General features: G+C 33.1%; 2 protein-coding genes across 2 annotated transcripts; both read right to left on the bottom strand.

Moving 5' to 3' along the window:
• Positions 1 to 92: 92 nt before the first annotated feature.
• Positions 93 to 1,877, bottom strand: LOC108342256 (mitogen-activated protein kinase kinase kinase 17-like). Its single transcript, XM_017580003.2, has one exon. The coding sequence runs from the start codon at positions 1,875 to 1,877 to the stop codon at positions 519 to 521; it is 1,359 nt and encodes a 452-aa protein (XP_017435492.2). The 3' UTR covers positions 93 to 518.
• Positions 1,878 to 14,286: 12,409 nt separating this feature from the next.
• Positions 14,287 to 16,971, bottom strand: LOC108342706 (probable protein phosphatase 2C 2). The gene is made up of 4 exons (XM_017580499.2): positions 16,535 to 16,971; positions 15,451 to 15,789; positions 15,061 to 15,240; positions 14,287 to 14,932 (listed from the first exon to the last, which is right to left on the bottom strand). The coding sequence occupies exons 1-4, from the start codon at positions 16,898 to 16,900 to the stop codon at positions 14,771 to 14,773; spliced, it is 1,047 nt and encodes a 348-aa protein (XP_017435988.2). The 5' UTR covers positions 16,901 to 16,971; the 3' UTR covers positions 14,287 to 14,770.
• Positions 16,972 to 20,653: the final 3,682 nt, after the last annotated feature.

Genomic DNA, 20,653 nt, shown 5'->3' with positions numbered 1-20,653 from the left:
CTGGAAGATGGAGGGAGAGGTGGGCCTTGGGCCTGGTACGCCTGGTAGGCTGGTAGGCCCAGGCCATCCCATTTGACATTAGTAAATTAATTAAATGGCAATGATGATTTGAAATTTTGTTAACAGTGTTGTCATTGATATTTTCGTGGTGTGTTTGAGCATGTAGTGGATAACGTGTGGACAAGCAAGAGTGTCTCTGATCCCAATTCATGGCTAGAAAGCTTTGATCTAAGGTCCTGTTAAAAATGCGGAATTTCATTTTCTCTATCTACATTGTTTTGAGTAATGTAGTTTTAGAGCATCACGTTTGCAAGTGTGGAGTGTCATACTCACGCAACATCACAACTTCATCGTCCCTTTGCCTGAATGCCCCAACATGTGGGGTACATTACGCAGCCAAATCCACCCTTGCGATCTCACTCTCAATTAAATCTCTACAATGCTTCCTTGGTTGCGTCATGCATGCGTTGTCCTCAGTTACAAATATACTCTTCTTACAAAAATTATTCATAATGCCATCAATACGAATCCACCCAAATAACCCCAAAACATAAATAATATATGTTTAAATACTTCAAATAGAAACAATGTGATTTCAATAATTTAAAGTACAACTTGTAAATGTTTATTTTCAATATCATTCTTTTTTTCTTATCAACATTTTCCCACCCACACTCACACTCACTGCGCCGGTTGTACTGTAACAACCACCGCCTCCCACCCAAACACCACATTCCCAATTTTACCATTTCGTTTTTCAAGCTTTCACATTCCGAATTTGTCCTTTCCTGAATTCCCCGTTCTTCCCTCGAATTCTCAAAATTTTCCAAAATCGACCCTTCTCTAACATTCTCAGAACTGTCAGCCACCACCGGTTCGGCATCGAAAGCCAATTCCCTCACCATCACCCATCCTGGCGCTTCCCAATTTACCCCTACGCTCGTAGCCAATTTTCCAATTCTATCCCTTGCCGAATTTTCACTTTCAGTTATTATTTCTTCTTCTTCCTGTTCTTCTTCCTCGTCGAACTCAGCGAACTCCGAGTCAACTCGGTCGAGAACACACCGAGGCGACGATTCCACGATCACACCACACGGTAACAGAAACGGATGCTCCAGCAGTTGATCGCAGCTCCACCGCCGCCACGGCTCCCTCCTCAAACACTTCTCCAGAAAATCCCGGCCGAGCTCCGATAACCGGCGCGGAAACCCCGGCACCTCGCCGGAGAATCCAATCCGACTCAGCGCGTCCACGGCGTTCCCCTCCCACGGCGGTTTTCCGGTGAGCATCTCGATCATCGTGCAACCTAACGACCAAACGTCCGACGCCGGACCCTGACACTCCCGGCGTATCACTTCCGGCGCCATCCACAGCGGACTCCCGCGCGGCGATGCCGCCGGGAGACCTTCCCCGTCGAACTCCATCGCCGAGCCGAAGTCGGCGAGCTTGCAGTTGCGACCGTTGGCTCCGTCTCCAACAAGGACGTTCTTCCCCTTCACGTCGCAGTGCACGACGCCGTTTCCGTGCACGTGCTTCAGAGCGCTCACCAAGCACCACGTGTATTGTCTCACTAAATACTCGTCCACGTCGGGGTCCAGGTCAGCGAGAGTGCCACATGGCATGTACTCCATGTGAAGGTTCCGCTTCTCGCATGTGGTGTCTTCGCCGAGAAAGGTTACCACGTGCGGCGAGGACATGCGTCGGAGGATCCGAATTTCGTTCTCCAACGCTTCGAGCTGACCCGGGAGACCCGTTTTAATATCCACAGACTTCACCGCGAAAATTTGCGTTTGGGCGTCAAGCTTTCGAAGCGCGACGCTGACGGTACCAAACGCGCCCTTGCCTATGCACTTGCCTCTTACCCAAGTAGAAACCATTTTAAAGTGTGCGTTTTGAGTGTGCCATTGAGAGTATATATATAGTGGAGTAGGTGTTCGGTGTTTGGTCCTGCACAAAAACATTTTTTTCCTTTTTTTTTGTTTATTTTGTGTTCTACGTGGAATTAATGGAAGTGGATAATTAACGAAAGTGGTCGCAAGAAGTGACGTAAACGGTGATAGAGAGGGAAGGAAGAGTTTTTGTTTTGTGGGTGTTTCAATCGTTATCCATTTTATATTCGAGTTTGAAGAACTTTTCCCATTTTACTTCTTTCTGTGGTTTAATTACGTTGCTATTAATGGCATGTATGCAAAATCAAAAAATATTGTTAGATGCTTATCCAATAGCACTGATTTAAGCTATAGTTGGTTGGGAATTACTTAGAGACAAAACCATTGTATTTCAACTAAATTAGCTTAGGAACTAGATCGAGACACTCATTGTATTTTAACCAGATTGGATTCACTAAATTTGGAACACAATTAGGTGAATCATCACTTTTGTTAGGAGATTTATGATTAGTTTTAAAAATATATATAACTGTGTTTGAGTGATAAGAATATGATGAATTAGAAGATGTGGCTATGATGTGTGGTTTAGGTGAATATTATTTTGGGCAAAGGGAATGGAAGAGAAGACAGTAAAAGATGAGTGGGGAAGTGAGGCTAGTAGAGAAGATGCCCATCCCATTATGCTTGTTGCTCTTAGCCATACAATGTTCAAAATATTTTTATTATGAGAAATTTGATGCATGTGGATACTTTAATTTTTAGGTGAGGTCCCAAAATCTAGTCGTATCTTTTTTAAGATCTGAACCAGGATGCATCATACAGTATCTCTTCTCTGTTTCTCCTGGACAACATTATTGGAACACTACTTTTGCTTCTCCGTATTACGGTTCACAACACAAAATTTATTCATCTAGTTTTTTTCTTACATCATCTTATCGTTCATTATTTTTTTATCTTTTTATTAGCTCTGTAGATGGCATTATAGAGCACTCACCATTGTTGTTTTCCCTTTTAGCACCTTTTATGAATTTGTTTATTTGGTCTGTGCATGAAACTGAAGTTGAGTGGCTTAAAACTTAGAGTAATTGCGCCACTTGTCGTGGTGTGGGTGCTTGCAAGTGACATTGAAAAGGAATTGACCAAAAAGAATATAAAACAATGATCAACAGCGTTACGCAGGAGGAAAGGGAAACGAAGGAAAAACAAAGTTTGAAAAGGAATTTCATTACATTCTCTTTTACATTAAATGACTTGTGTAAGTAACCGTTTCCTGATAATTTGGATTATCGTTGATTTTGGGTTTGACATGAGTGCGCAAAGGAGAAGCAAACGAGATAGAATATGTTGGGAATATGCATAATTTGTTTGGATGAGGCTGTTGTTTAGAGTGTTAAGCAAAGTACTTCATGACTTTGACTTGCATATTGTGTGACGCAATAACACAAAGGGATTTAAGTTTTGGATTAAGAATTCAAATTATAGTTTAAAAACAATCACCCAGGAAAAATATATCATGATTGCGTTGTAAATATTGATTAATAAATTAAGGTTCTGAGGTGATTTACAATTTAACTACTTCTGAAATGCCATATCCAATCGTGTAGCTCAAATTTAAATACTAAAAATATGATAAGAGCACGTTGTTTGACATGGTTTCGTATGAAACTCAACATTATATTTTTAATAAGAAAAGGATTTTTAATTTTAATTTTGAAAAATAGTACCGTGACAATTAGATAAGACAAATTATAGCATAGCTGAATTAAGTTAAACGCTTGCTCTAGTAATATTATTATTTGATTGAAATTATATTGAGATTGTAATTTGAATATCTTATTTATTCGTGAGTTAATAACTAGTTAGTAATTAATTTAATTATATTGTATTATGCTTTTAGTATATTAATTGATTATAACATTACTCCAACATGATTATAAATTGAATTTCTTTTAAGAAAACATAATTAAAATTTGAGAATAGTAAACACTTGATTTTAAGAAAATTATTTCGTATATAGGTCAGATTATAATGAATTTGAGGATTTATATATGAATATGACTGCTGCAATCCTTATGAACCTAGAATTTTAATTTAACCTTTTTTTTTAATTTGGATGATTTTATATCTTATGTGTGTTATCTTGATTATTTTTTTTCCTAAATTTTGTTACATGTTCATCACTTTAATATGATTTGGGATTTAGAAATTGATGGAAAAATATTTTCTGAATAGAGATTTGAAACGAATCAAAATTTTGGTTCTCACATTGGTTCTTCTTTTTACCAATAAAAACGCTATGATGAAATAAGTTTTTTAAAAAGAGTTTCATGTTTTTGTGTATCATGAATATTTAAAAATATATTCTAAAATTTTAATATTTAAATTTGATTTAATCAATGAAATTACTAAAAATATTTATCAAAAATAATAAATTTAGAAATTAAATTTTTGTAGTAAAATAAAAATCATACATGTAAAGTACGACTTCCTTAAAAGTAAATAAAAAAAAACTTTTAAATCTTGTTTGAAAATGACTTCTTTGAAAATAATAAAATTTTAATTTTTTTTAAGCCACGACTTCTCTTTCAAGTCGTGTTTTTAAAATATGATTTCTTTTTAAAATCATGTTTTTGAAATACGATTTACTTATTTATGTAATTATTTTAAAATCTATCCATTTTAATAAATTTGAATTAAAATTAACTAATATTGTAAAAAAAAAAGGATTACGAAAGAGTATAATGAGTGAAAACTAACATTAAACTTCTCAAATATGAATTTTCAAACAACTTATCACTTGATTGTTGTTATCTTATATTATATTGTATTCTATCAATTTTAATCTCTTTCATTGAGATCAATAATAACCTATAGTGAATACAACTTATATATAATTTATTTTTTCTAAATCAACTATCTACCTATCTTCATTCAATTATAAATAACTTATTATTATTAATCAATTATATAATAATTATTTAAAGATAATATTTAACAAATCCACACTTCATAAAAACATTTTCAGAATAGAAAACTTATTTCACCTTTTCGATGTGTACTTCGTTAGCAAAATAACAATACTCGATATTATAATATATATACATATATAACCTAAATGAATATTGAATAAATAACTATGTTTTGCTATACTGAAAGTTGATAACGTTTATGAAATAATTAATTTAACAAGTTTTTGGTGAAAAAGCTAATTGAGAATTTGATTCAACACTTGTGAGAAGCAACACATGTACTCATCTCTTTCCACATAACGTGCTAGTATTGTTTTACTAAAGAACGAAGGAAGACGTATTCATAAGATGAGGAGTGATTGTTGGTGTGTAAAATTAAACCAAGTTGATGATGCACTCTGAGATTAGACAGAAACAATATAGTACAAGACTACATGCACTAAGATTATCACAAATGTTGATTGTGATTGGATAGTTTGTGTTGGTTGCATGTACATTCGTCTCTTTAAAAATATCATTTGCTCAAGGATCACCTTCACCACACAAATTTTTGTGTTCAGCCTTATAACACAAAAAAGTTGCATTGCACCCAAAAGAAAGTGGCACAAAAAGTGAGATAAATACCATTTCTCAATTTATTCAAACCCTGTAACTTTTTGACCACTTCCTTCTCCTATCAACCTCAAGTCAAACCATACCAAATATCATTTCTCATCATCACTTCATCATTCTCCACTCCTTAAATAAATATATATATATATATATATATATACATATTTTGAATTAATTAGATTCTAAATTAAAATTTGTTCATCTTAAATTAAATACATTTTTGTCTGTTTAAAAATAAATAGATATATAGTTCTTTTAACCTAAACATTAAATTTTTTTTAGTTGTTAAATAATGTTTTATACTGACAATTGAATTACTTATACTATTTATCATGTTTTACCTTAAATGTCAATCTGAAACGCAATTTAACACATAAAAAATATTAATATCATTGGATTAAGAACTATATTAATTCATTTTTAAAGTTTAAAAATCAAAATATATCAAGTTTAGGACAAAATAAATTTTAATTATGTCAAAGTTTGGAGATTAAAAATATATTTAAGAAAAAAAATTTATCTTTTTTTTAAAGTTTTAAACTAATTTTTTAAAATATTAAACACTACTACGAAAAACAGTTTTTAACGATAATTAAATAAGACTTTTAAAGACTCTTTTTTAACCGTTATTATATTAGACGTGTTAAAAGGTTAGAGAATCCACGACGATTCTAAATCATTGTTAAAAAAATTAAAAAATGATTATGCCGCTAGATTTTAATTGTCGTGCATTAAGTTTTACATGACCCTATCACAAAGGTTTGATGATGCAAAATGTCACTTATGGAGGTATAATGGTGCGATATGGTGAGGAAGAGTTTCGAAAAGTTGTATGGCATGGTGCGGAGGAGCTTCACAGGATGTAGAGGTTGCACAGTGCGGTGCGACGAAGCCTTGTGGGTTGCGGAGTGCATGATGTGCGACAAAGCTTTGCAATGTGCAGAGGTTTGCGTTTACGAGGTGTGGGGCATAAACTAACAACGCGACAGTGGGACGCGTGAACAAATGGTGATAAAAGTAGAATGCGTAGCAGTAACGGCATGACTAGAATGCATAATAGCGAGGAACACAAATCCAAACGATGGCACAATCGAAGACACAAGCAACAACACTAGATTAAATGACAACAACAATGTGAACCGTGAAGAGGGTAGATAGTATTGCAAACAAGAGATAAGAAGTTTAAAACGAGAGAAAAAACAATAACACATGTAGTTGTGGGAAGAACAAATATGAAAAGTTAGCGTAGGGACGGTTGAAGCAGGTAACCATTGTTATTTCTCTCATATATGTTGTAAAAAGCTGATAGAACCACGAAAAAAATTTCCTGAGGCATGTAGAGTTACTGTCCTTAAAGACTTATTCGCAGTGTGTTGCGCAAGTCCCCCAGGATACAACAAGAATTTCTCAGAATTTCTGAGGATCTCAGAACTAGCAAGGAACTCTGAATAGAGTATAAGAATAACCCAGAATAATTTTAGAAGAGGAAAAGATGATGAAACTAAAAGAAGAGGAGAATGAGAAAGACTGATTTTTTGTGTGTCTTGGAATGGAGGAAAAACTCTCTATTTATGGAGTTAGGGAAAAATCAATTAAATAAATGAAATTAAAAATCATAAAAGTCTTGACGTTGCAACAATTAAAATTTGAACGTTGCTACTTAAAATATTAACTTTGCAATCAATAAAATACTTTTGTTACCGTTGTCAACGTCTATGTTCTAAACATTGAAATACATGAGTTTCATATTTTACAATATAATAATAATATATTATAACAATCCCCCACATATTGCAAAATAGAATTGAAAGAAACAGTCTTTGACTCAAATAGTTCAAACGGTAAAGAAAGATAAGAAACTTGTATTCTAGGTTTCATAGGATGTAATGTATTAGAGCTGGTATAGCAAGTTATATGAACCAGTCTTAGATTGAGATACTTAACACACAGTGTAGTTGGTATAGCAAGCTATATGAACCAAAGACACTTGACGTGTGTTAGAGGTTTATCAATCACAATACACCCCAACAATTCTTGTTGTGTTGCGCTTACTAGGCCATGCGCGTATCTAGTATTCATGAGTGCTCTAGAGATCATGCCAAGATCTCATGCAAGCGGCCCCACTCGACACTCATATAGGTGATTTCATCAAGTGTATGCTGCAAATCATACACCACCCATAAGGGATATGAAAATCATTAAAAACTTTGTTTAAACTAAAATTCTTTCACCACATAGAATTTTAATGACAAAGTTTAACCTCTCAATAATGTAGTCTCTAGCACTTTCACACACACCATAGGATGGGACATAATTGATTAAAATCAATTTAGTGCTATCTGAACTAACAAATGACTTGTTTTTACCCATATAAACCTTATTCATGGGGTCTCCAATCACAAAGGTTGGGTTACAATCACTTGTTTGTTTGCAAGTGGCTTAAGTCTCATTCCCCTCGATGTTTCTAATATCATTTGTCTTCCCAGGGGTTTTGTCAAAGGATCTGCTAGATTCCGTTCTGACTTCACATAATCAATGCAAATAGTTCAACTCTTTAGTAGCTGCTTCACCAAATTGTGTCTCAATCGAATATGTCTATTCTTTCCATTGTAATTCTTGTTTTTAGCTATAGCTATTGCCGATTAGCAATCACAGTGTATTGATACCGATGGAGTTGGTTTCATTCCTAGTGGAATGTTCGCTAAGAAGTTTTTCAACCACTCAACCTCATTACCAGCCATCTCAAGAGCAACAAACTCATATTCCATTGTTGATCTTGCAATAATGGTTTGCCTAGCTGATCTCCATGTAATCGCATCAGCCCCAAGTGTGTACATAACCACTAGTGGATTTTGTCTCATCTGAATCAGAGATCCAGTTAGCATCATTGTATCATTCTAGTACAGCGGGAAATTCACTATATTCAATGGCATAATCCATTGAACCTCTTAAGTATCTCATAAGCCTAGCAAGTGTATCCCAATGTTCCTGATTTGGACATTGAGTGTACCTACTCAGTCTACCTACTACATAAGCAATAGGTCTAGAAAAGTTCATCAAGTGCAGTAAGCTCCCAATTATCTAGGCATACTGAGGCTGAGATAATGATTCTCCTATATTTTTCATTAATTTAGAATTAGCATCATAAGGGGTACTTACTGGTTTCAGGTCATAAAACCCAAACTTCTTAAGAAGTTTCTCAATGTATTGTTCTTGAGATAGTAATATACTATCTCCCTTCCTTATGATTCTGATACCTAAAATCACATTGGCTTCACCCATGTCTTTCATTTCAAATTTTGATCCTAGAAACAATTTTTTTCTACCGACAATCTCATTGCATGTATAAAAAATTAACATGTCATCCACATACAAGCATATAATGACACAATCACCGTTTTCAGATTTAGAGTACACACATTTATCAGCATCATTGGGTGAAAAACCATCACAAAGCAACACATTATCAAGTTTTTCAAGCCATTATTTTGGTGCTTGTTTCAACCCATACAAAGATTTTAAGAGTTTACATACGTTCTCCTTTTGACCAGGTACAATACACCCTTCAGGTCATATAAATTTCTTCCTCTAAATCACCATTCAAAAAGGTTGTTTTAACATCCATTTGATGTATCACTAGTTTATGGATAGCTACTAGAGCTAACAACACTCGAATAGAATCCTAGTCACATGTGCAAAAGTATCAAAGTAATCTATGTTGGGTTTTTGAGTAAAACCTTTTGCTACTAATCTTGCCTTATACTTTTCTATGGATCCATCAAGGTGATATTTCTTCTTAAAGATCCACTTACAACCAATGAGTTTTGCTCCTTTAGGCAAATCTACTAAAGTCCAAGTATTGTTTTTCTGAATTGATTCAATTTCAGTCGTAATGGCTTTATCCCATTGTTTAGCATCAGGAGCACTAGTAGCTTCTACAAAGCTTGTTGGACCATTATCAACAAGATAAGTATAAAAGTCATCTCCAAAGGAAGTTTCCTTTCTTTGTTTTTTACTTCTTCTCAAATCCTCATTCATGGTATCACTATTACTATTATCATCAATAGGTTGAGACATCTCACTAACCTTTAAGGGAAACACATGTTCAAAAAACTCAACATTTTTCGTCTCCATAATAGAATTTCTCTCAAGTATGTTACTTTTAATAACTAGAAACCTATAGGCAGCATTATGTTCAGCATAACCTAAGAACATGCAATCGGCGGTTTTAGAGCCTATTTTCCTTTTCTTAGGATCGGGTAACATCATCTTAGCTAGGCACCCCCATACTCTTAGATATTTAAGGTTAGGTTGGTAACTTTTCAACAACTCATAAGGAGTTTTACAGATTTTCTTATGGAGTATTCTATTTTGTAAAAAACATGCAGTAAGCAAGGCTTCTCCCCAAAGGTTATCAGGTGCACCAGAACTAACAAGCATAACATTCATAATTTCCTTAAGGGTTCTATTTTTTCTCTCAGTTACTCCATTAGACTCAGGTGAATATGGTGGGATCACTTCATGGATAATTCCTTCTTTAACACAAAAGTCATTAAAGAGCACATTTTCACCACCTCCATCTGATCTAATCCTCTTAATTTTCTTATTCAATTGATTTTCTACTTCTGCTTTATAGGTTAAAAACACATAAAAGACTTCATCTTTATGTTTGATTAAGTAAACTTTGGTGTATCTAGAATAATCATCTATAAAGGTCACAAAATAATTTTTACCTCCTCTAGACATGGTTTGTTTCATATCAGCTAGATCAGTATGAATTAACCCTAATAGCTCAGTTTGGCGTTCTACAAAAAAACATGTTTTCTTTGTTAATTTAGATTCTACACACATATCACATTTACTACTCTGTTTATCATGCATATTAATCAATCTTAGTCGTTCTAATTTCAAAACATAAGAGGAATTCACATGTTCTAATCTAGCATGCCATATATCATACGAGTCAACAATATAAGCAGAAGAACTTGATTCATTAATATTTTCTGAAACATTTAGAATGAAGAGTCCTTGATCACAATATCCCTTTCCCACAAAAACATTATTTTTTGTCATGATGATCTTGTCAAACTCAAATGATACTTTAACCCCCACCTTTTCCAATAGTGCTACAGAGATTAAATTAACTCTGATTGATGACACATGTAGCACAACACTCAAGGCTAGAGTCTTTCCATATGTGAGTTTGAGAAGAACTTTTTCTTTTCCTAGAACAAGAGTGGTCCTGGAATCACCGAGGTAGACGTGTTCTTCTCCATCCCATACACTAGTGTAAGAGGTAAAGACACTTTTGTTTACACAAATATGCCTGGTAGCACCAGATTCTACCACCCACTTTCTCACATCGGTCATCAGATTTACTTGAGAAACGATCGCAGCAATAATGTCATCTCCTTCGACTATATTTGCCCTAGGAGGATTGTCGTTTCTCGCTCTACACCTGCACTGTGGTGCATGATGGACCGACTTCCCACATACGAAGCAATTTCCTTTCTTCGTGAAGGTGGGTTTAGATTCATTGGAACGAGATTTAAGAAAATTATTTTTCCTTTTGTGATCAGGTTTGTGTTCGTACCTTTTGGGAGTAGGTCTTACTTCTACCATATTTGCTTTTGCAGATAAAGCTTTGGCCCTTGTAGTAACAGACTCCTTCCTGTTGGTATCTTTAATTATTGTGTGTGTAATGAGTTCTGGTAGAGACATCTGTTTGTGCTTGTGTTTCAACTGATGTTTGTAATCTGTCCAGGATGGTGACAATTTCTTGATCAAAAGTTTTGAAACAAATTCATCCGGTAGTAGAATGTTTTCTGCTTTGATGTCTTCGAGCAGCTTGTGGTATTCATTGCACTAGTACAAAAACAGTGTATAACGTCACGCATTCAACGTCCAACCACTGAATAGCCAAAGTTAAAAATGAGCGGTGACATTTTTGTAAATAAATGCAATTATTAAACGTTGTTTAGAATTGTAATTCGACGTAAAAGGATATAAAACGTCGAATGAATGTCCTTTAAATTCGACGTCAAAAGGTTAGTGAATTCAATAAAAATTTGAGAAGGAGATTGAAAATTCATTCACTTTATCTTAGCGTGCGATACCCTCTTCTCTTCACAAACTTTTCTCGAACGAAGTTTGACGAACATCACATGTAATATTTCTTTCATTTGATACAAATGCATGTTAATTAATTACTTTATGTATGATTTTTGTTTGTTTTAAACGATTATTTTCGTGCTCTTCTCCTTCATAAGCGCATTCTGTTTTCTCTCTCATTGGTGACAAAACTTTATTTCGATGAACCCACCTTTTGAAAGTTAGTTTTCGTTTTCTTTTTGAAGAACTTATGTGTTGAACTTGTTTGTTGCTTTTTTTTTTGTTGAACTTGTTTGTTGTTGTTGTTTGGTTGAACTTGTTTGTTGTTGTTTGATTGAACTTGTTTATTGTTGGTTATTATTGTTTGTTGTTGATACTACACTACACGTTCATAGTTCATGCTTTATAAAATATCAAACACTGAAATTTGTTGTTTTTTTTTTTGCTTTTCAGGTCTCATAGAGTTGTAAAAAAGGATCAGAATTAATTAAGAAAAAATAAAAAAAATTGATTAACGTCGAATATTGACAAAATTCGACGTTAAGTTAATGTCGTATATTAACAAAATTCGATGTTAATTTAATGTCGAATTTTTTAAATTCGACGTAAACTTAATGTCTCCTAATATGACGTCGTTCGCGAATTCGCCTTTAAAAACCCAAAATATTCGACGTTGTACGCGATTTTTGTACTAGTGTTGATTTGGGTTTTTATGTCCTTTTCTTCAATCTTTTCCCAACCGTGGTAGTTCCCTATGACGAATCTTTGTGTGACGACATCGTCGACAGTGTATTTGAGAATCAACGAGTCTCAAATGTCCTTTGCTTCCTTGTAGGAACAATACATATCCAACAAATCATTAGAAAGTGCCCTATGCAGAGTGTGTCGGCATACCTTGTTCGCGTAAGTCTACTCTTCAACTAGTTTTGAGTTTGAAGGAATAGTGGAGTCGGGCTTCGGAGATGAAAGAGCAGCAACAACTCCATACATGTCTAAAAGGGTGGAAACGCGTTCTTGCCAGCGTCGGAAGTTCTGTCAAGAGAAAACTTCGATTTTAGACACGTCCAGAAGTGATTTTGCGAAGACTGTCTGGGTTCCGGGAACAATGATTTGGCTTTTCGGAGGCATGTTGTTGACATCAGCCATAAGTTCTTAAGATTGTTGTAAAAAGCTGATGAATAGAGTATAAAAATAAATCAGAATAATTTTAAAAAAGGAAAAAAGGATGAAACTAAGAGAAGAAAAAAATGAAAAAGACTGATTTTTGGTGTGTCTTAGAATGAAAGAAAAGTTCTTTATTTATAGAGTTAGAGAAGAATCAATTAAATAAATAGAATTAAAAATCATAAAGCTCTTGACGTTGCATCAATTAAAATTTTGAACGATGCTATTTAAAATATTAAGTTTGCAATCAATAAAATACTTTTGTTACCATTATCAACGTTTATGTTCTAAACGTTGAAATACATATCTTTCATATTTTGCAATATAATAATAATATATTATACCAATACGTCACTTTTAATGAGATGTTTATTCTACGCCACTTTTAATGATGATTATCTAGAAATTAATGTTAAAAAATTTATCAAAATTATAAAAATGAACATTTATTTTTTAGTCATCCTTATTTAACGTCGTGAAAACTTTTTTTTATTTAAAAGTTTGAGTTCATTCAATATATATGGTTACTCAAAATGATCAATAAGTTGGATAAAAATATAACTCACCTTTGTGCAACTTGCTTAAGTATAATAAAATACTAAATCAAATAGAAATAGCTCACAGATTGTTACATATTTTATCACTTATTCAAATATTAATGAGTGATCGTGGTATACAAAAGTGAGTGCATGCTGAGCAACCCATACGCAAGATTCTTTATTTGGTGTGGACATTTTCTATGCTTCTAATCGCCACCAAACTTGATCAATTCCTTTACAAAAACGGTGATGATTTATAAATGGTTCTAAACAATCGCGTTCCCACTACTTGGAATCACTTTTTAGAACAATTCTTTTCTCATCATTTTGTTTGCATGTTTAACGTACCCTAACAAAACAATAACTGTATATATGTGTGTATCACATTGTTTCGCCTTTTCAACGCTTTACGAAGTCAACTCCTACGTGGTAGAGGGAAAGTATGATAAAAGTCAAAAGATGGGATGACAAGCCCGTTGTGATGTAAATTTCAGAATCCCACTATTTCAATCTCATAATCGAAAACATGAGAAGACTTTGGTACCAAAAACAAAAAATATAGAACACTTTTCATGTAGAATGATTTTGATATACTAAATTATTTACTAAGTTAACACTTGTTACGATTGTAGAACTATATCGAGTCAATGTTACTGCCTACAAATAAATAATCAAAGTTAAATGAAATTAAAAAAAATAATATAATCATTTTACAATGGAAAAAAAACTAGAGAAGGGAGAATTAAAATTACTGAATAAAATGAAATCTTTTGTTTTATTTAATCCTATTTTAAACAATTTAAATAATAAAAGTTTATATATAGTTCATCATTATCTTTTTATCAATCCTTATAGACTTAATCTCGTTTCCGAAGTATTTTTATATAAACAAGATAAGACCATGCTTACAAGAGATGGGGAATCATGTGATTTAAAACCAATCAAGGTATAAATTACACACAAAAAAAAAAACTACATTATAGAAGTGTAAAAAACATCAACTCCTATAAACACAGCTTCAATATTCATAGTTAGGTAAACAAATAGGATCACTTAGTTTTGCTGTTAATTGCTCTCTGAACTATTGTTTTCAACTGTGCATTCTACGTACTCAGAAAGAATGCAGTAAAACTTCAAGTAAAAACATGAATTGTACAAAGATGTGACATATGATATACATATATAAGATAATTTGGGGATAGAATCGGATACAAATTCTACCATTTTATACACTCAAAAAGATGTTCATTGCTCGAAGATCATTCTACCAAAAAATTACTAAGTTAGTGCTAATATCTTCAACGAACTCTGCCATTCGTCGGATATATACAGATTAGTCTCTTACTTTCAGGTTAATAACTTCAACTTCAATCCTGTAACCTTAATGATCACATTCATCATCTTCTGAGTGTTGAAGGCTAAGAATGAAGATCTAACTGGAGTCCTTCGTACCCTCCCAAAACCTTCTTCTTGTAGCAATGAGACTTCAAACATAGTTTTGCAACTTGATGATCATAACACTTATATCATCCACAGAACCCCGCGACACAGATAAATCTACGAGCTTCTTGCAAGCCTGCAAAGGTTGTTGTCTGTTGTTACCTACACAAAAAGGACCAGCAATATCCACTGCTTCCTGATTGCTAACCTGATCAAACAGCGTTTAATCAGTTAATAGCTGAGTAAATGTACAGCACATGCAGTGCATTATAAAAATGAATTCACTCCATTAACTTTTTTTGTCATTAATTAAGTCCTTTGTATATTTGTGTATACCTTTTCCCATAAGCCATCTGAAGCTAAGATCAACAAGTCATGCAGAGGTTCAATTTTAAGAACTTTGGTCTCAGGTTCTGCTATCACCCATTGTTTCAGGTTCCTATCTCCAATTCCCCTAGAAACAGCCAATGACCCTTGGATCCTCCACACACCACGGCACACATCAACATAGCCACCCTATTTAAATCAACAAATTAATGTCAAAGGAAGAACTTGAAAGAGGGTAAATTATATTTCAGACGATGTTGTTCATGGTTTAGATCATTCAATACATGTTAAAAAGTTGAAATTTTGAATTTATAAGAAAGAATTCGTTAAGTACTTGTGATTAGATGCTTGGAAGAGAAATTGTAATAAGGATTCAGACATGGTTAATTAATCAAATACCTGAGTTTCAATTCTGTCCCTTTCATCTTCCCTTGAAGGCCTGTGATCAGATGTGAGGGCTTCTGCCACCCCGCCTCTGCTAATCACAGCACGACAATCCCCAACGTTAGACACAACAAGGTTGCCATTCCATATCAATGCCGTCACACAGCAAGAGCCACCATGAAGATCCTCCTTCAAGAATTCAGAATCTGTGTTGAGGTAACCATTTTTCACTGCCTCCTCAATGTCACTTTCATCTCTCCTAACCACCTCATCCATCACATTCTTCTCCAAGTTATGTGCAGCGAATTCCGAAGCTTTTGTGCCCCCATGCCCATCGAATATGCCGAAGAAAGCCTAAACAAAACAACAAAAAAACTCCATGTTAAAACTCGTTGCTTGCACTTGCATCCATTCTGCCCATTGAAGCATATATATCAAACAAAATTCACTTCAAACAAATTCACGATTAACGACAAAAATTTAGGTTAAAACAAATTTCTATACTGTTTGAACAAGTTGCTATAGCCTAATTTTCTGAAAGAAATTCATTATTATTAAATTTGATCGTTGTTATATAACTATAACAGATTATAAAAAAAAAATGAAAATAATTGATGAGTTATCATAAAATATAACAATTTTAAGAACCCTAAGATTTAATTAAAAAAATATCATATTTTATGTTTGAATGAATTTTTTTTTATAATAAAAACTTTTAGGAGAGAAAAATATATAAAAAAAAGATTGAGATTAGTTTCTTTATAACTCAAAATTGATTTATATATAAAGTAATTTAGAAAAGAATTTCATATACTTTCTCTAACCTTTTAATTTTAAATTATGCAAAATATTAATTTTAACAAATAAAATTGTTTTTTTTATTCTTATCAACTAATTCGCCAACATATCCTACTTTGACCATTTATAGTAATTCTAAAAGTTTTGTCAATAAATATTTTTACGGTGAGAAAACAACCATTTCCGTCACTAAATTTTTTCTGTAATTTATTGATTTTCTGAAGTGATTCTAAGGTCAATGCCAAACAAACCCAACACCAAAATCTAGGAAGAAATTGAAGAAAACTTGATTCTAGGTTACCTGCTTGGGTTCACCGCGAAGATCAACGGCAGCGGAGTAACGGTCCTCCATGTGGGCCCTCCTTCCTCGTCTGCAGAACACAGAAAACCCGCTTCCGTCGACCTCGACGACCGAGTCCATCGCCGGAGACGGCGCCGGCGCCGTCGAGAGCGTGAGTGCGAGAGAAGCGACGGGAATGTCGAGTTTTGCAGGTCTTCTCCGCTTCAACAGGGGAGAGGAAGGAGGAGAGGAGCAAGAGGGTGTGGTCGAGGGAATGGGAAGAGAAAGCATGAGAGGTTCTGCCATGGAAGAAGAGTTATTGTTATTGGTGTTGTTGTTGAAGAGAGAGAAGACGGGGGAATTAGAAACTGCCACGAAACAAGACATATTGCGATAACAACGTTGGCACTGTGCAGATTCTTGTTCTTGTTCCTGTTCTTCAAGAAAACTGTGTTTGAGTTTTGTTTCGGTTATCATGAGGGAGAGAGAGAGAGGGCAGAGGGTATTTATAGGAGAGTATGTGTCTGTCTTAAAAGATGGGTCAAAGGAGGACTTTCTTCATCATTCAATCTTTTTTTTTCTATTATTACTAATATTCTTCTTATGTAATTACACCTTTTCAATGGTCATTTTTAGGATTAATTTTTTTTAGTTTGACTAAGAAAATATATTTTTAGTAGTATTTGTTTTAAATTCTTTTTTATTTTATTTTGTTACCATGTGAGATTTGTTATTTATCTTATAATTAATAAATGGTTAAATAGAATATATAGTGTTTCTTTACCAAAAGTTATTATCCGAATGAAATTTCTAATGCTTTTATATTTTCACAATGGATCCTGTTTACTTTAAAATAAATAATAAAATTATTTGAAGAACGAATATGAAAGAATCTAATAATTTTTATGGAGAATTAATAAGTTTAAGTTTTAGAAAAATAGCAAATTAAATATCAACGACCCATTTATTATTACAAATTCTTCTAAGAAATAATATTCTTTTTAAGAGAATAATCACGTCTTTAATTTTTTCAGCTTTTTAAAATAATCAAAAAAATTAAAAGAAAAACTTTTCAGAATAAAAAAAGCTGCGCTGGATACTTTCATGAAATCCATCTTTGAAAAAAAAATGATTTTCATGATTGTAAAAAGGTGCAATTCGTATTGTAGTATACTTTCAAATTCTCTAAAGAAAATTACTTTATAAAACAAACTGTCTTAAATAAAAAAACTCATTTTATAAGAGCTAATGATGGTATTATACTTAAACCTTATCTTAATTATTGAATAGAAAATGTATTAAATATTGTGGAGAAAAAGTGTTGTGGTGATTAAGAATGGTCAAATGCTAATGTTAAAAGGTTCTTTGATGTTTGACACTTTGACCACATCTTTTTGGTGGCACCAATGGTTTAACCATCGTTCCATTTTGTATGGCCGGTTTTCTAGATTTTCTGATTCATCACAACACAACATCTACGATGGACCTCTTCTTATTTATGTTCCGCTGTCAAAGTCGGCGATTAATTCTATCACACTAATCTTCTAAACAAAAAATATATATTCACCACTTAAACTTTCCCAGCTAAAAAAGGAATATTCAAAGGTAATTTTCTATTTTCACGAAAATGAGATATTTAAGCATTTTTTTTCCTATTTTAACCGTCACAGTTCAAAATTAAAAAGAAAAAAATCACTGTAAGAAAACAGCCCAAAAGATGATAAATTAAGGCAAGAATTCGTCAAAAATTCGAGAGATGGTTAATAAAATAAGAACAACTTTCTGAATTGTTAAGCAATTTTAAAAATGGTCTGCATGATTGCAGATTAACCGGCATCAAAATCTGTGAACAATTAAACGTTGACTGAAACAAGTGACAATTTCTGTCTATATAAAAAAAAAATAGAGGATAAGAATATAAAATTATATAATTATGTTGAATGTGTATTATTAATTATAGAACACTTTTTTCTATTGTATATAGGAGATTTGACTTGAGCACTGCATAATTGTTTGGCGTTGGTGCCTTTGCCAAGGTCAATTCCAATTTTATTCTGCCGGCCACTGATGCGGACATTTTCCAACGTAAAAAGTTTTGAATTATGTTCTTGGCTATGAAACATTCTTAACTTAGTGATTGATTCCCGAACGTTAACGTCAGAAATGAGAACCCTGGAGGTAGCTAACTCCTTCGTCACTTATCACTGCCTTGCTTAATCTGTTGGTATGTTTGACTGGGTTGATATTGTTTATGAAAAAGTCATTGATGTGTGTATTGTTAGTATTTGGCCTTTCTATTTTATAGCTGCGTGGAATGAGCTTGCTTAACCATGTGTGAGTAAGCAACAACGCAGCCGCTTTTAATGTTATTCCAAACCCATTTTCTAACTTTCACATCATTTTCATTAACAAGTTAATTATAATAGATGTCTTATAATATATATACTATGAGACAGTTAATTAACTACAAATTGTTTTTTTTATAAATTTGTTTCAGTGTACAACTTTTCAATTAGAATAAGAGGTGAGATTTCAGAAATATGTAAATGTGTCTCTTTTTTTTATGTTTAAATATTGTGTTATAACAAAAAGTAAGAACTTTGTGTTTCAAGATTTTTATCAAATTGGTATATATTTTTTTCAAATTTACTTAAATAAAAATTTATTCAGATGGACAAGCTGTAATTTCACAGTACAACTTTTGACAGTAAGAATTTCAAGATTCTTACTTGGTGTTTCAAGGTTTTTATCAAAATGGCATAATTTGTTTTCCAAATTTACTTAAATAAATATTTATACAGATGGACAAGTTGTAATTTGACAGTTACAACTTTTGTAACACCTATAAAATTACCCTGTCAACTATCCTATGATTCATTAAAGAGTTGGTATAAAGATTATATTAAAACAAAAATACAATTTAAACTTACAATATAATATTATTAATATATATATATATATATATAAAAGATAATTCAAAAAAAAATTATTATTACATCTATATGCTTGTGCATAATATAATTATCACATGTCACACGGTAACAATACCTGCAAGAATAAACTAATAAAAATAAAACATATTACATATAACATTGTTATCATTAACTTAAATAAAAAATTTACATTAAGAATAAAGATTAACAGCAGTATGCCATGGACAATTGTACCAAAGAAGAATGAAGAAGGCATTTGACAAAAAGGTACATCCAAGAGAATTTCATGAAGGTGAACTGGTGTTGAAGAAGATCCTACCTATACAAAAAGATCATAGAGGCAAATGGACTCCAAATTATGAAGGGCCATTTGTAGTGAAAAAAGCATTTTCTGGTGGGACACTAATTCTCACGAGAATGGACGGAGAGGAGTTACCATTGCCAGTTAATTCTGATGTAGTAAAAAAGTTTTACGCATGATGATTCCGTGATAGTGGTTGCTATTAAGGGGATGTTGATATTATCGTTAAAGATTATTGTACTCTGTGTTTTTTTTTAATAAAGGAAGTTCGCGTAGTTCATTCATATTTTGGTTGTTTGCATTCCATCTGAAATATTGCATGTCACGCTGAGCTGTTAAGTAATCAAGGAAAAATGAAAATGAAAATAAGTAAACGCATGTTGATAAAAGCATCACAGGTATATTAGGTTGGTGAGCTCGGTCCTGAAGGATGTCGAAAAAGGAAAACGAAAAAAAGAAGGTCACATGTTGAGTTTGTTGTTAATAAAGTTGTCATGGACATAGTATTTTCACAAAAAAAAAAAAAAGGGTTTTGAAAAAATACCGTTAGTGAGCCCTTTTCTTGATTCAAGGTTTTGGGTGTAACCGGTGTTCTTTTCTTGATAAAGCATCTGCATTCACATTACTTGAACCCTAATTTTTTTCGTTTCCCACAAGACGAAGGATTTCGCCATATGCCTAATATTGGGGCAATTTTCATCATGTTACATATCACCGATAATCCGTTGATTAGGGAGATAAAAAAAAAAAAAGAGAGAAAGAAGGAGAAAACAAAGGAAACAAAACAAGGGAAAAATGAAGTTGATGTGTCAAGTACTACATAGTTTAGTTTCAGGGTTAAATTCAAGAGAAAGTTAGACAAACAAGATTCAGAGTGACGTGTGGCCGTTTTTCGTTACCCAATCG

This window comes from Vigna angularis, chromosome 6, assembly GCF_016808095.1.
Source record: "Vigna angularis cultivar LongXiaoDou No.4 chromosome 6, ASM1680809v1, whole genome shotgun sequence".
NCBI classification, from domain to species: Eukaryota; Viridiplantae; Streptophyta; class Magnoliopsida; order Fabales; family Fabaceae; genus Vigna; species Vigna angularis.
Note: the sequence above shows the minus strand (reverse complement) of the source record. Positions and strands in the feature narration are given on the sequence as shown.

Coding starts and splice junctions, on each gene's coding strand:
- LOC108342256 (XM_017580003.2), bottom strand. CDS start 1,877: ATGGTTTCTACTTGGGTAAGAGGCAAGTGCATAGGCAAGGGCGCGTTT.
- LOC108342706 (XM_017580499.2), bottom strand. CDS start 16,900: ATGTCTTGTTTCGTGGCAGTTTCTAATTCCCCCGTCTTCTCTCTCTTC. Junction 15,241..15,450: donor GGGACAGAATTGAAACTCAG/GTATTTGATTAA, acceptor TGATTTAAATAG/GGTGGCTATGTTGATGTGTG. Junction 14,933..15,060: donor CAGATGGCTTATGGGAAAAG/GTATACACAAAT, acceptor CTGTTTGATCAG/GTTAGCAATCAGGAAGCAGT.